Here is a 17,470-nt window from a genome sequence, read left to right as displayed (position 1 = left end):
CATTCACGTCAAGTCAATTTAGGATCATGCATGTTTCAATAAGATCATGACTCACTCCTCTGAACCACAAATGGGCATAAGCCCAATGTGTTCAACTTACAAGATAAATCATTTCAGCTCAAAAAAAAAAGGCTGAAAGAGACCTGCTCAGTTGTTAGAGACCAAAAATCATATGCATTTTAACCAATGCTACAGCTGCAGTAAAATTTCTCATCTAGTAAATTGTTCCCTTTGCAGATATACCATTTGCCTTTCTAATCACTTGCTGTACCTGGACACTATTTTCTGTGGTTCATGAACCAGGTTCCTCTATAATGTCAACTTCTGCAATTTTTCCCTCAAGTTAATAGTATAGTGTTTTTCTGTTCTTGCCCAAGTGGAACAAGTTCATAGTTGCCTCCTCTCTGCTCCCTGTTCGGTAGCTCATCCTTCAAAACAACATCATGAGCTCTTGTAGGAGCAAATTTCTATGTTTTCTATGTTCTATGTAGGTTAGGTTATTGTACTTTTGGATTAGGTTTAATCCATGACAACATCGTGGGCCGAAGGGCCTGTACTGTGCTGTACTTTTCTATGTTCTATGTTCAAATTATTGCAGATGCTGGAATCTGTACTGAAAACAAACAAAAAAGAAAACCAGAAAACATGGAAATCAGAGCGGGTCAGGCAGCATCACGGAGTTAACAAGCTAACATAAGAGTCTAACAAAAGAGTCCAGATCTTCATTACAGCTCTCATTTTGTGCAGTAACATTTCATGTAGCACTGTGTTGGATGCCTTTTGGAAATTTAAGTACACCAGATCACAAGTTCCCGTTTATTCATGTGGCTCTTCAAAAGAATTGCAATAACTTAGTCTAACCAGCAATTTCACTTTCAAAGTGATGTCAATTCTCCTTAGTATTATGACTTCTAAAAACTGTTCTGCTATATCTAAAACCAAAGTTTTCAGCTTTGATTTCTTGAGGTGAATTAAATCACTCATCTCCCAGCACCATTCCAGAATCTCCAGAATTTGGGAAGATCAAAACCAATGCATTGAAGTCTACACCCTTCAACTGCAGAAAAATGACCTTAGGACCATCCACCCCAAGAGACTGATCAGCAGTTACTGGTTACAATAAATTTATTCAATAATGTAAGCATATCACCAGGAAAAAAATCCAAATGCTAAAGCCAACTCCTTGAAATTATAGAGATAGCAAGATCTGCAGATGCTGGGGTCAGGAGATAACAATGTGGAGTTGGGAGAACAAGGCAGGCCAAGCAGCATTAGAGGAACCTGGGAAAGCTAGTGTTTCGGGTTGGGACCCTTCTTCAGAAATGGGGACGGGAAAGGGTTGCAAAGGTAGAGATCCACAACTTTGTGTACTGTATCCATTACTCCCGTTCTGGCCTCCTCTACATTGGAGAGACCAAGCGCAGACGTGGGTACTGTTTTGTGGTACATCTGTGCTCAGTAAGCAATAATCAACAACACCTTCTGGTCAGCAGCTATTTTAACTCCTTCCAGTCCCTTGCTATATCCAACCTGGGCTTCCTCCAGCACCATGTCACCAGACACAAACTGGAGGAGCAACACCTCATTGCACCAGCAGCCTACAGCCCAGTCGCCAGAACGTAGAATTCACCAGTTTTAAAGTCTCCCCAGCCCTGGTCTCATCCCATATCCAACCCTCCCTCTTATCCCTGCCTCCTCCTTGACCTGGCACAACCTGTCCATCTTCTTCCCAACTATCCACCCCACCCTTACTACCAGTCGATCCCCACTACCTGCATCCACCTTTTGCCATCCTGTCTGCCTTTCCCCCATACCCACACCTCCCCCCTTTATTTCCCAGATCCCTCCCCATTTCTGAAAAAAAAAAGGGCCCAAATCCAAAACATTAACTTTTCTACTCTTTTGATGCTGCCTGACCTGCTTTGTTTCTCCAGCTCCACACTGTTGTCTCTGACTCCAGCATGTGCAGTTCTTACTCAGACTGATGGTGGACCATGTTGTGCCTGAAATATTTAGGTCCGATCCTTTGGCTACCCTATAACCACATCTGATATGGCCATCAGATTATACTTCTGTACTTGTGTTACAAAATGTTTGCATCAATTCAGATAGAGCCTTTAGTTTCTTTTTTAAAAATTCATTTGTCAGACGTGGGCATCACTGACAGGCTAGCATTTATCGTTGGTTACTAGTTACCCTTGGAGAATGTGGTGATGAATTATTTTCTTGAACTGCTGCAGTCCACATTCTGTACATTGTCCCATAGTGCTCTTAGGGAGGGAATTGTGACTTATCATTCTTGAAAATTTTGTTTATTTGCTAGTGCACTCCAAGTTCATATGCTCCATCATACTCTGTTCACTATATCTGCCAAGCTCTTTTCTATCCTCGTCCTTTTTAATTTGATCACATGGCAATTGTTAGCTCAGTTGGAGGATTCATATTTTTCTTTAAATCCTCCTTTGGATCAAATCATAGGCAAGAGAATAAGTTGTATTTAAAACAGCATGTCAGATAATTATGAATGAGACAAACAAAATTTTCCAGAAATGAATCCAAGTTGGAAATCTTAAGCTTTCAGCAACTAACAAATCTCCACTTTACTCTGGATTTGTGTGCTTATTCCAAACTCAGTTCTGGAATCAAAAACAAATCTCTTTGAAGCTCCTTAATCTTCAAGATACTTGTAACATGTTTCTATCTCTCAGACTTGCTGGATTGGGGGTGGGGGGGGGGGGGGGGGGGGAAGAATGAAATAAAGAGGAGTAATGCAAGAGAAGCACAGGAACAGAAACGTTAATAGGGAACCCTGGGGTTTTACATGGCAAATAAAAAGCCTGCATTCTGAATACACCACATCTGAAAACATTAATGTCCTCTAATGTCAAATGTGGCAAAACACGCAGACATTCAGGCTACGCTCCCAGAAACAATCAATTTTATCAAAATGACAGATATTATAATGGCCAGAACTGACTTCCCATCAGAATCATACTACACACAGTCATACAAGATCTGTTGAGGGATTTTGAGATGCCAGGAATTTCACAACCAGCGACCCCCAAATCCCATATTCTCCAGAAGAGTGAGTTAATCAGTAGTTTATCAATTCCATCTAGCAAAATGTGAACTGGCAGAGGGCCAAAAAACCTTATTCTACAGGCATTTTGTCGTCCATTACTAACAATTGTGGAGAAAAACCTAATGAAAATCTGAACAGTGTAATAAAATCATAACTAAATCTATTGGTGAACTGTATTGTATTGTCAAAAGTTTTAAAAATTACAAAAAGTTGACTTCAGCTCTGGATCGAGCAAACTATAGTAGCAGCGGAAAGTTGATACCATAATCGTGAGGCAAGATTAGTTGCATCCACGTATTCACCCCAAAGACAAGCCTCTCCACCAATTACCAACTTCTTCTGTGCTGCAGTTCCTGTAATTTTTAAAAACAAGGTTACAAAAGAGACAAAAATCAACAAAAAGTTCTGATTCAATTATTCAAGCAATTAAGTAGATCTTTAAAATGGGTCGGCAGAACAATTACCACAAACCATTTTGTGGAACAAAATCAAGCTATTCAACATATTTAGAATACTAAATGGGTACCAAACTAAATATTTCACATTAGTAGTATTTACAGTAAAAAATTAGTTGGAAGAAAATCATTCAGCATCAACGCAGGGAAAAAAGTTAACATCTTAGTTAACTTTTTTTCCATAGATGCTGCCTAAACATGTATGCAACATTTTTAACTGATTCAAAATATAGTGTGCTAGTTGAAGACTCAAAAAAGGTGTGGAGTACCAATATTTATAGAATTTTTAAAAATCCAACATACCACAAAACAAAATACAAAGATGAAATTCACTGACCTAATCAAAATTAAACTTACCACAGGTTAATTGATTTAAAATGGTAAAAGCAGGAAGTATGAGAAATTGAATCAAAGTTTTCCAAAATGTTGCACATCACTTGATTCATTAAAAAGTTATGGAACCTGTGTCAATTATGATAGTCATGCAAATAAAACAAATGATTTTGCCTCAATATTACACAAAGAATAAAATAGAACAGATTGTACAATGAATATTTCAGTGTTCAAATGTTAAACCATGTTGTAGAGTGCAGACTTCCATAATTTACATGTGTCAACTGCATTTTCTACCAAATAAGTCATGCATTGTTGGATAGAGTTCATTAATCTCTACAAATCACTGACATAGTATTGGAGTTTTATGAGGCAGGGATTTGGACTGCCTCAGTTTATTTGTTCTATATGTGGATTGATTTTCTCCCCCCCTCAATTCTATTGCATTTACTTTTTGCATGGTTGCTGCAAGAGATAGGAGCAATAAGCAGGTGAGATTCAAGTGTTTTCTACCCAACTCCAGACTCTTTTGTGCCACCCGACAAGGGAATACTTATTCTGTTGTTTACTTGCTACAAGAGTACATGTTACTGAATATTGAAATCCTCGACATGCTCTTTGGCCAGTTTAGCATTCCAAAAAAAAAGCAAGCTTGGCTGAATTTAATTTGGTAAAGGCTACATAGTCAACATCTCAAAATGCCACAGGCAAATTTTTTAAAGTTAGGTGGTAGTAAAAGGTGAAAGTTGTGGGGAAACGTGAAAACAGATCTACAAAAATTGTGGCGGCATGCACTTTTTGGAAGTGGTAAATCCTCCAAATGAAAAGAAAAATTAAAACCCAAAAATCAAGCACTTAAAATGCTGGTTCTATGTCATTGATTCAAATAAAAAATGCAAAGGAAATTCTCTTGCATACTCTGCATGGTTTTAAACCAAACATGAACCAACCCACACCCCCATACAAGACTGCCACTTTTACCTTGGCTCAACTGAAGTCAAAACTCACATCCATACTTTAGACACCTCTACATTCAAATATTTTAGTGGTTATATGTTAGTCTTACATTCTTCACAGCTCACTCAAACCTCCACATTTCAGACTGACTGCATCATTTCCTGCTTACCCACACCCTTTTCCTTGCTGATGTGGGCTAAGGAGTCAGTGCCAGAAATGTAAAATTCTCAATTGTGATACTTAAATTCCTTCATAACTTGTCCTTTCCACCTGAAACAACTTCTGTACCTATTCTAAAGTTTCATCAGACATGCATTTGAAAGAAATGATGAGCCAAGGCCTTACAGAAAGTTGCATGCTGTAATCCACTGTTCTACAAATATAGAATTTCACTTGAGGTAATTGCTTCCTAATAGTGTTATGTGAACCTGGAGAGATCTGTGCATTGCAATATTAGAATATCATGCTTTCTTCACTGGCTTTCCTACTTTACACTGGATGTGTACAAAGAGCACCTGTCATGCTGGCAACAGGATTAGTGGGGCAAGACTGAGGAAGTTAAGAACTTCTCAAAATACAAGATGCATTTTGATTTCAGACCTCTAATGCTTGGAAACACCTTTCCAAAGCCTTACCAGCAGCCCCTCTACTTGAGCCCTTCTACAGTAAGAAAGCTTTTGGCTACTCTGGGCTAGATACCTCCTTTGATACAAAAATCCTTTTGTCTGACACCATGGACTTTGTGTAATATTTCAGACATGAGCGATGCATTACAAAAGCAAGAACTGTTGCTTGGATGAATATGAAATTAAGTAGTAATATTGAATTAGTATGGATAATGAGGGACACCTTCAGGAAGAGAAGAGCCCTCTATTGAAGACAGTCTAAACACCATGCTTCCCACCCCTGTACATATATTAATGGTCAAGTAAACAGGAGAGATACAACAAATATTTCTGATGCTGAAACAAACAGAACTACAACACTAATTGCAGGTGGCATTCTATGATTCATGGTAACCTATTGCTCACGATGACCAAAGGTTGATATTTTTCCACTAGAGGTGGATAAAGGTTGAAAAGGACTACTGTCTGTTACTGAATCTCATGGGGAAGGTGGTTGTAATTTCTTGCTGCTTACACTTCCAAAATTGAAAGATGAAACAAGGTGAGTATGTGGAGGGGGAAAGAAAGAGGTGCTGAAAGTTTGAGATTAGATAGATGGAACGGGAATGTGAAAAACAGATCAATTGGATATCCTATATGGAAAAGGGAAAGCACTGGCAAGTAATGCAGAACTTCAAGAAAACAAAAATTTCTCCAGAGAGCAAGCAAAAACATGAGTTGAAATGCATGGCTAGAAAATGAACTGGTGAGTGTTCCTCTGCAGTTTCATTTCCCACTAAACAACTGCAAACTTCTCAACGGGCAACAGTTTCTCTCCTCTGCTTACTTTTAGCCCAATTTAATCAACACTTAAAGAAAATATTATTGGCTGCCTTAGAATATCTTAGTGAAAATAATAATTTATGTCCTAATCATCTTTAAAAAACCTGTGTAGTTTGAAGCTCAATAACAGTTGGCTAAAACATTTAATGTAGGATGAGTAAAGATAAAAATGTTCCTGTATGTGGACAGTTGTTACAACACACCATTGAAGTTGTATGGTTCCACTGCATATATCTTCCGCCAGTCTTGGCCATATGAAATGACATTCAGGTACCATGGAGAGGACAGAAGAGCATGAAACTTAGCAAGTGTTACAGCTGCCATTTGCTGCTGGTAGCCACCCTTCCACACATGGATAATGGTGTCCGGCTTCAACTACAAACCAAAAAGTGCAGAGACAAGAAACCCAACATCACAATTTCAGTCTGAGTTCTAACTTGAAACATCATTACACAAAATCTTGAAATATAGGATGTAGACTAAAATATCTAAAACGCTTGTTAAATACACTACTACTCCCTAAATCGCTTCACTTCAGTAGGTAAAATTAAGTTAGACATGCAAACAGCAGGTAATGTGGAGTCCAATAAAAAGCATCCAGCTAAATTATGTCACAAATTGGCTTGAAGTAGCTCAACCAGGAAACAGCAAGGTTTTGCTAAAAGCAGAACAGTTGAAGGAAATCATAAGCAGAGATTGTGGTCTGAAGCATACACTAGTATAGAAAGTACCACAGATTTGTGATCATTTAAAATTTTTACTGCTTCAGGCCATGGTAAAAAAAATTTAATCTGTAGGTGATCATCAAAAAAAGGTGCAACACAAATGCAAGGAACATGGTATTAACAGAATGATAATAGTTAAAAATAACTTTTCATTAATGTATGTATTTAATAATTAAAATTAGGAATTTTGGATTAAGTAGTGTGTAATTAGGGAGGGACAAAATACTTTACGGCATTATCATTCCTAAGTTTAGTAAATGAAAAGTAACCAACCGTTGAAATGGAGAGGCTCAACTTGATGGTACTTTTGCCAGTCCTGTCCATAGGAAATGTAATCTAAGTACCAGGGTGCTGCAAGAATGGTTGTGTACCCAGCTAGTGTTACTTTAGATAACTCTGCTTTCATATTTTTCTCCATCCACACTTCAACTATAGTGTCTGGCTTAATCTGCAAAAGTAAGTACATTTAAAATTTATGGCCAACTATAATTAGCATGCAAGTACTTTCAACTAAAAAAGGTTTACCACTGAAGACAAATCTGTGTGCCAAGTACAAATTACCAGGTGAAAATTTAATCCTTTCAATTTAAATTTTCCCCAAAATTAAGTGATTGAATTGAATAGCAAGGCAGACACCGTAAAAGCAGTAGGTCAGTATCTTGCTGTTTTATTGTACACTCAATGGAATACTGATGTAAAATTTGCACTATACAGAGTAGAGCAATTAACTGGACTACTGGTCACCTTTAGGTTAGCTGTGAGAACAGATTTTATCCTGAACAGGACAAACTAAACTGCATCAACATCCAACTACAGGACTGTTGAGGAGGCTCTTAAAATAAAAGCAACCAAGTTAATAATGGCACAACAGAATGATAGTAGGGTTACATTTGGTCTATCACCTCATCAAGAGCAATTCAGCAAGGCCCACTACCTGCATTTTCCTCACAAATGTGCAAACATTTACATTGGCAGATGTTTATTTGATTTGGATAGCCACAATTCAGTCAGCCTTTATTAGCACTGCAGGCAGTGCAACCCATTTCAGAACCATTTTTGCTGTTTAAAAATAATGTCCTTTATATCAGCTTTGAAGGTGCCTGGCAGATGAACTAATCTGTGCCTTCTGACTCTTCAACTTTTAACTAAGGAGCTTCCCTCTACCTATTTATAAATAGGCCCATCATGATTTTAAGCGTTACTTAAGGACGGACAATCCCAGTTTCTCCAAAAACACACAACTGAAGGGTCATTGCCAAGAACTACTCAAACCTTTCCTGTGTAGTGCAACTTCCAGGTGACGCCATGCAAATCGATATTTTGATGTTTCAAACTGAACTAACAAAATGAAGGGGGGGGGGGGGGGGGGGGAGAGAACTGAGCAAAAAAGAGTGGACAGCATGAGAAGAGAGCGCAAGGTGGGGAATGGAAGACAGAAAGAAAGAAAAATACATTTTCCTCAGAGGGTCTTTTTCTCAAAAAAGGCAGTAGAAGTAGAGTATTAATATTTTTAGAAGGCACAGCCAGATAAATTCTTGATGAACAATGAGCTGACCGTTTATTGTAGTGTGCATGGGAATAATCAGATCCATGATGATCTTAGTGAACAGCAGAACTGATTCAAAAGGCCATGTACTTAATTTGTATGTTAGTCAATTTCAAGAAATCAGAAAGTAGTACCTGCAAGTCCAGTTTTGTATCAATTGTCCTCTCAAAACCTGGAAGAATTCTTCGTGTTTCAAAGCACACCCTCCTATTATTCTAAACTCCAAAGAATATAGGCTAAGCTTCCTCATAGGCTCAGTCTTTCCTGGGATGCAAAACTGTGCTATGTTGCACTCCCTCTACAGCAAATATATATCTTTCATTATGTAAGCAGACCAAAATAACTGCAAATACTAAATCCTACGTTCAGTTTCATTAAGGCTATATAGAATTGGCAGCAAGATTTCTTTATTCCTATGTGCAAATCCTCTTGCAATAAAATGCCAACATGCTACGTGCCTGCTAAGTGCTCATTGCGCCTGCATTTTTTAGTGGCAATGGGCAAGGGCACCCAGGTCCATTGGTAAGTTTTGATGTGCCAACTGTACACACACACACACACACACACACACACACACATTCCTGTCCACTCTTAGCCTCCCCAAATTTCCCTTTAAGTCTCTTTGCACCCTACTCAAATCATTCCCACCTAGGGTTGTGCAAACTTGAAATATTCTGAATGGAGCAGGGGCCCAAACTGTTCCTTCAGTATCACACTAGTTACAGTTCCAAACAGAGGAAGATCCTCTTTATTCCATTTTTAAAATTTGTTAATGGATCCTTAATCCATAATAATACATTCCCCACCCTATATTTTACTAACCACATTTTGTTTACCAAATTCTTGTGCAAAACTCGAATGGAGGCTTTCTAAAAATTCAATTACAGCACATCCACTTTAAATGCTAAGAAACTCCAACAGATTTGTTAAACATGATTTCCATTTCATTAACCCATGCTGATTTAGTCCAATCCTACCATACCTTTAAGTGTCTGGCTATAAACATTTATAATAGATTTCAGAATTTATTCTACTAATGCCAATCTAGCTGATTTGTAGTTCAGTTTTCTCTTCCTCTCTCCCTCATTTGTTAAATAGTAGTGTTATATTTGTTAATCTCCAATTTGCAAGAGCCAATTCCAGCATCAAAAGAATTTTGAAAGATGATTACTACCATCATATCCACTGTCTATATAGTCACATCTTTCAAAACTCTGGGAGAGACAGATCCAACAATCAACTTTCAGTTTCATTTCCAGTAGAACATTTTCACTAGTTTCCTCAGTTAAAAACTTAAATCCATTAAAAATTAAAAGTGCTAAAAGGTATGATTAAATGTGGTGAAGCCTATAGACTTCATCTCTTAGCACTGACAAGGCCAAAGCCTTTTCTGGTATGGAGTCAAAAAGGTGAAGGGACCGATTGAACCAAGACAGTCAAAATCGTGATGGGGTGATTTTGATCAAGGGAATGAGGGAGAAAGCACTCCCTCTCATAGGTGGGTTGATCACCAGAGGGGTCCTGGACTAAACAAAACTGGCTGGACAGGAGAGGGACATCTATTTTTTGATGCAGTCAAAACAGGTTTAGCAGGAGCTTAAATATTCCTTTTCTTAGCACCACAGATTTCGTGTGTGGAAGGGCCTTGCGTTGCATAACTATAACATTAACGACACTTACATAAGAAATAACAATTCAACTGGAACTTGGATGAATCATTATCTTTAACTGATGCAAATTAACAGGAAAATAATACGCTACCATAACACATCATGTATAGAATTTGACAGATGTGCATAAACTCACTACCTGCATGTATACACTTCATGCATGGTTGGGAATTCAAGAGGTACCATATCATCTCTGAAGCAAAAGGTTGCTGAGGAAACTTTAAAATAATATATTTTAAGAACTCGTTATGTTAAAAAATACAAATATTTAGTTTAATGAAGCTGCTTAACTCTGTTTTTGAGAAATTAATACCATGAATCCTTATGAATAAAGCAAAATCAAAAAGCTACAGAGCAGGCCATGCATTGCATTACCAAGTGCAACAGCAGAAACTGATAAGACAGAGACAGAGCATGAAATATCAAAGCTCCAAGCTCAATTATTTCAATTTCTGGAAGTAATGACCATGAAATAGGTTGTAAATTTAACATTCTACCTACAACTGCTCTTTTAAGTTCCATTATTCAGATTAGTACAATTCCACCACTGAGTCAATGCTTTAAATACTGGAAACAGTCATTTTGCCTTGCTTCCGGGATTTCAAATAAATCCAGACTAAGCTGACTATATATACATACCTGCACTCCATTATCAAAGACTTCCTGCCAGACCATGTAGCCTTTCATATGACTTGTTACAATATCCAGAAGACTGCAAGTAAACATACACAAATTCAGTACACTGAAATGAAAAAAGCCTAAAGCCATCAACAGGTGCTTGTGTCTATTTACGATATTGATTTCAGGAAACATTTGCACAACTTTGCCTTTTGGATTACAACCAGGCAGGTTCCTTATATCACTTCTGGGAAGTGTGAAGTAAAAACTTGGGTTTCAAGTTGGTTTGTTTAAAATTACATTAATAGTCTAAACTAAAACACTGATGAAATGGCAATCACATCATAAATTGTACAGCCATTTCAGGCAATAAGTAGAAAAACTAAACTCACCTAAAAAATTGCTGTCTCCAAAATAGAACTCATTTATCCTGCCTCAACACTGAAATGGTGTGAAGTTGCAGCAGGTACTACTTAAACTTGCCAAAGAAGCTCAGGTCTTACTTATATCAAGTAAACATTTCAACATGATTAAATGTGAAGTGATTCCAGTCAACATCTGACACTGAAAGATATACATTACAAGTCTGCAGTCACGGTCCTTCAGGTGTTAGTTCATAAAACTTTCCAACAATTCGATTTAAATAGATTTGCAAATAACTACCGTTGCCCCTTTCAGACAATCTTTTCTTGAATTTGGTTTGTCATTGAATTCACCCACTCAAATCTATATTGCTTCTTAATCCTTTAAGGTGATCAGTTAAGATACACCACTACTTGGCCACTTCAGATGGAGCCCTGGTTTGTTTCAATAGTATACTTGCATCTTAGCTATTTTCCATGTAAACAGAAATGGAAAATCCTGAGCATGCAAGGTCAGACATGTTTAATGAATAGCAGATGAAGTTAGATGCCCTTCTAGAGCAAGTTATAGCTCAATTTTCTCTTTTGATGCAAATTTTCTACAATGTAATTTTTCAAGTTACTAAATGCAACAAATAGATTCCAGATCTTTAGAACAGTGTGATTTTAAGTGTAAAAGAAATAATGTAGATAAACTGAAGAAGTCAGTGGGCAGAATATCAGATGCAATTGAATACATTTGGATAAGATGTTAGAAGTAAGGAACATCCAAAAAGGAAATATTGATCAATATTTAAGGGTCTACTTGCAAGAGTATTTAAAAATGACTTGCTATTTCAAATCACCCAGTTTCTAGGAGAGAAGAGAGAACGAGATTTTGACTTTCTGCATGTTTTCAGGCCTCATAGAACAGAGGGGTGGGCGCGCAAGAGAGCGAGCCTACCAAGATACACATTACACCAAAGCTTTCCTTTCAAATGTTGCCTCCTATTTAGTCACTTAATTTCAAAAGCTCCACTTCAGTTTGATATTGCCCATTTTCAACAACTAAGAACCCTCAAACTCCTTTCACATTTATAACCAAGTCGATAACTAATATCTTACTAAAATCTTTCTAACCAACACATCCTGCTTCCATGCTCATCTAGTCTTGATAGATTTTCTAAAAATTAAAGCACCAAAAACTGTTTGAAAAGCTTTGAGTAAACTAGTGTTATATCCACCAATATCCAAAGATCCAGTTAAAACCTTTAAAGAAACAAAAAGGAAGGGAACTGAAAGGACAGATAAAGGTCAACTCTTTCTGCAGTTGAGAAATCAAGAACAAATCCTACAATTCAAACAAAGCAGGGGAAAAAAGTTCCAAAGAATGTGAAATGTAAAATGAGCTGAGGGATTTCACGTGGGAAAACAGTACTTGGGAAGTATCAAAACAGGATGAGCGCAAGATCAAAATAAAGTAGTTTGCTTTCTTTAAAGGAAAAACACCTTGGTCAAAAAAGCTTGGCCAGGAAAGGCTCCTCCTACAGATTGAGATATGTGGCAAATAACCACAAGTATTAGTATAAGGTGATCACAATTCAGTCAGCAAGATTAAACATCAGAAAAAGTAGATAGTTTGCATTGTTTGTAGCAAGAGCCTGTTCACAAATATAATAGAATGTACACACACCCTAATGTAATGTATACTAAATGAGATTTTTACTTTCTGCATGTTTTCAGAATCATCAAATACGATTTGCAGCATTTTACAAAAGGTTGGAATGTGAATCTGGAGAAGTGGACTTCCACTGGACCAGATATTCTGGAGAAGGATGAAGAACAGTTCAAGAACACAACAGCAAAGACAAAGGCATTCTTAGGATTGTGCAGAAGGAAAGATCAGTGAATAGTGGAGATCAAGGCAAAGAAAACAAAACGGCTGTCCATATTCTAATGCCATGAGAGGCTACTGAAAGGGGTGTTTGGAGGAAGGGGAGGGGGATGCAAACCAAAAGAATGGATGTTAGACAACTACAAACTGAAAAAAATGTAAAAGCTCTTAAGAATACCCAACAAGTAAAGCTCAAGACAGCAAGCAGTGGCAAAAAATGAGTACCACAAATACACAGCCTGTAATATCAAATATTACATATCTAAGGCAAAGAAAGAATGTTTACTTTTGGATATAGAAAGATTCCAATTTTCTGTAATCACTTCCAAAGCCTTGTTTTTGCATGAACTCTGTAATAGCAGGATTGGATTGCCTGTAGGGAAAGAAATAAAAATGGAGGTAAAAAAATCAGCAAGGCATTTAACATACTTGATATGAATCAACTACACCTTAATACTGCAATATTGGTACACAGCAAGCTTTGTTTAAACTGGCACCCTATTAACCAGCTCTCTTGATAAACTGGCAAAAATTATATACCTCAAAAACAGCAATCTACCATGATATGAGTATTACGCTGTAAATAAATTACAACAGTGATGTGTATGCCCTTACATCAAGTTTCTAAAACTTACTGTGTGTTTTTACGTAGATTCTGAAAAGGAAGTAGATGTCATGAAGCCCTGCTTGGTTAGGGTTTTCTGCAATTGCAAATACCTCTCGATTATCCAGAATATTTGATCAACCAGCATGCTCTTGGTCCCATAGGTGTTGTTTAGTAAAATATTTTGTGCTGACATAGAATATAGGAGCAGGAATATGCCATTCGACTCCTTGAGGCTGATCTGCAATTTAGCATGATTATCCAACTCAAATACCCTAAACCTGCACCAACCCCATTTACCTCTCCTGGCTAAAGGGATCAAGGGATATTTAAAAGCATGTTTTTACCTCAATTACTTTCTATGGTAGTGAATTCCACAGGCTCATCAAGAAATTTCTCTTCATTTCAGTCCTACCATGTTTTCCCCTTATACCTAAATCATGATTCCCAATTCTAGACGTGCTCCACCATCAGGAGCATCCTTCCGGCATCTAACAGGTCTAAGCTGAGTTTGAGATCCACCCTCAATCTTCTAAACTCCAGTCAATGCAATCCCAATTAACACAATCTCTCCTCACAGCAGTCCTGCCATCCCACAAACCAAGTTGGCAAACTTTTGCTGCACTCTGTCAAGAACATCCTGAGATAAGGGGACCAAAAATCGCACAATATTCCAGGTGTGGCCTCACTAATGCCCTGTATGTACTATGGAACAAATGGAGATTTGTAGAATCCACCTGATTTGTTCAGCACGTCCTGCATACAAGGTGAAATGACAGGTTCAGAAGTATACAGGCATATATGCAATATCATCAAGTGCATCCAAACACCTTTCTGAAAAAGGGTACAAGCAAAATACAAATCTGATTTTGTTCAGAATTATGCAGTGGCAGAAAACATAGAAAATATATATAGAAAATGTAAGCCATTAGGCCCTTCAAACCTACACCACCATTCAACATGATCATGGACAATCGTGCAATTTCAGCATCCCATTCCTGCATTCTTTCCATACCCCTTGATCTCTTTAGTGGCAAGGGCCATATCCAACTCCCTCAAATATATCTGATAAACTGGCCCCAACAGCTCTGTGGTAGAAAATTCCACAAGTCTCGAAGAAATTCTTCCTCATCTCAATCCTGAATGGTTTACCCTTTATTCTTAGGCTGTGGTCCCTAGTTCTGGATTTCCCAACATTGGGAATATTCTTCCTGCATCTAGTCTGTCCACTCCCATCAGGATTTTATATGTTTGAGATTCCACAACCTCCCCCACCCAATTCTAAATTCCAGTGAATACAAGCCCAGTCAAAGCAGTCATTCATTTAATCAATCCTGCCATTTCAGGAATCAGTCTGGTGAACCTTCATTGGACTCAATAGCAAGGATGTCCTTCCTCAGACTACACAGCCAAAACTGGAAACATTACTCAAGGTGTGGCCTCACCAAGGCTCTGTATAACTGCAGCAAAACATCCTTACTCCTGTAATCTTCTTACTATGAAGGCCAGCATGCTATTAGTTTTCCTCATTGTTCTTGCATGCCAACCTTCAGCAACCGTTCAACCACAACTAGGTCTCGTTCCAACTCATCTTTTCCTAAACGGCCATCATTCATATAATAATTTGCCTTCCTGTTTTTCCTCCAAAACTCAACTTTTCCATATTACATTGCATTTGCTAAGTATTTGCCCACTCAGCCAGCCTACAGCCTCTTCACCAGCACATGCTACCACCCAGCTTAGTGTCGTCCACAAATTTGGGGATACTGCATTCAATTGTGAATAGCTGGGGTCCCGGCACCAAACCCTGCGGTACCCCACTCATCATTTTCAGAGTGGCAGACAAGGACCCATTTATTCCAACTCTCTACTTCATGTCTGCCAACCAGTTCTCTATCCACGTCAATACGTTACCTCTCAAACCATAAGCTTTAAAAAACCTTTCCTTACTAATCGCATGTGGATCATCGTCAAAAGCCTTCTGAAAGTCCAGATATACATCTACTGATTCATCCTTGATCTTCAACTGGTCATATCCTCTAAAATTCCAGAAGATTTGTCAAGCATTATTTCCCTTTCGTGAATCCATGCGGACTTGGGCTGATTCTGTCACCACTTTCCAAATGCTCAGTTATAACATCCTGAATAACAGACTCCAGCATTTTCCCACCACTGATAACTACCCTATAATTCCCGGTTTTCTCTCTCCCTCCTTTACAAAGTGGGGTTACATTAACTACCATCTAGTCCACTGGAAAGCCGAGTCTACAGAATGCTGAAAAATGATCACAAATGCGTACTATTTCCGACTAAGGATTTCCTTCAGTTCCTCCTTCATGCCTGACCCTCTGTCCCCTAACATTTCTGAAAAGTTATTGGTGTCCTCCTTGGTGAAGGCAGATCTAAAATACTTGTTCGACTGGTTTGCTGTCTTTGTTGTCAATAGGAATTCACCTGATTCTGACCATGAGGGACCTACATTTGCCTTCAGTGTTTTTCTGTACACATTTTTATAGAAGCTTCTGCAGCCAGTTTATGTTTTCCACAAGTTTCCTTTCATATTCCATTTTCCCCTTTCCAATTAAACCCTTTGTTTCCCCCCTCAGCTGAATGTTAAACTTCTCCCAGCCCTCAGGTTTGCTGCTTTGTCTGGCCAATTTATATGCCTCCTTTCTGGCTTTAACGCTGTCTGATTTCCAGTTTCATTCTTACACCAGACAGGTATGTACAATTGTTAAAGTTCATCCAAGTATTCTTTCAATGTCTGCCATTGCCTATCCACTGTCCACCCCTTAAGAATCCTTGGCCAGCTTATCCTAGCAATGCATGCCTTATACCATCAAAGCTAGTTTGAATTTCAAGATCCTACAGGTAATGCCGTCAAAGTTAGCTTTAAGTTCAGGACCCTAGTCACAGATTTAACCGTCATTCTCCATCTTAGTGGAGAATTCTACTTCTTACGGTCACTCTTTCCCAAAGGAATTTGCACCACAAGAGTGCTAATTAATCCTCTCATTTCACAATACCCAGTCTAGGATGGCTTGCTCAAGTTGATTTCTGGACATACAATCCAGGAAATTTTCTCCGTCTCATTGCTACCAGTTTGGTTGATCCAATCAATATGGGAGATTGAAGTTACCCATAATAACTGCTGTATCCTTTATGGAATGCATGTCATTTTCCATTTGATGTCATTCCCAACCTCAACTACCGTTTGGTGGACTGTATACAACGTCCATGAACAACCTTTTTCCCTTTTGGTGTTCTGCAGCTCTACCCATTCAGATTCCACATTGTTTCTTACTATTGTCTTAATCTCCTCTTTAACTAGGAACACTACCCCACAACCCTTCCTTTCAGTCCATCTTCCCTGAAAATGGAATAACCCTGGATATGGAGCTCCCATCCTTGGTCACCCTGGAGCCAGGTCTCCATGATACCAATTACGACCTAGCCATTAATAACTGTCTGCACAGTTAGTCATCCACCTTATTACAAATGCTCCTCAAATTGAGACAGAGCCTTCTGACTCCGATTTCTCGCTCTTATAGAATTATGATTTGTCTTTGCATTCCTTGCCTTCCACTTTCACCCTTCCTGTCTTGTGTTCATCTCCATTTTACTTCCCTGAGATCCTGCATTGGTTCCCATCCCCCTACCATATCAGTTTGAACCCTCCCACCAGCAATGGCCAACACTCCTGCTAAGACATTGGTTCGAGTCCTGCCCAGGTGCAGACCACCTAGTTTGTACTGGTTCTTCCTCCCCCAAAACTTGTTCTGATGCCAAGGAATTTG

General features: G+C 38.4%; 1 protein-coding gene across 2 annotated transcripts in view; it reads right to left on the bottom strand.

Moving 5' to 3' along the window:
• hexb (hexosaminidase B (beta polypeptide)) overlaps nt 1–17,470 on the bottom strand; it is a 43,256-nt gene that overhangs the window by 1,202 nt on the left and 24,584 nt on the right. Inside the window, exons 8-11 of one of the 2 annotated variants that reach the window (XM_048527308.2) lie at nt 13,356–13,442; nt 10,856–10,928; nt 7,274–7,448; nt 3,345–3,435 (exon numbers count right to left, since the gene is read on the bottom strand). In XM_048527308.2, the coding sequence (XP_048383265.2) occupies nt 3,345–3,435; nt 7,274–7,448; nt 10,856–10,928; nt 13,356–13,442 (426 nt within the window). Of the gene's footprint in view, nt 1–3,344; nt 3,436–6,478; nt 6,651–7,273; nt 7,449–10,855; nt 10,929–13,355; nt 13,443–17,470 lie in introns of both variants that reach the window. The other variant, XM_048527309.2, reaches the window with a different exon arrangement.

The sequence above is a fragment of the Stegostoma tigrinum genome, chromosome 3, assembly GCF_030684315.1.
Source record: "Stegostoma tigrinum isolate sSteTig4 chromosome 3, sSteTig4.hap1, whole genome shotgun sequence".
Lineage (NCBI taxonomy): Eukaryota > Metazoa > Chordata > Chondrichthyes > Orectolobiformes > Stegostomatidae > Stegostoma > Stegostoma tigrinum.
The sequence above is the reverse complement of the archived record's forward strand: the minus strand, read 5'-3'. Positions and strand labels throughout refer to the sequence as shown.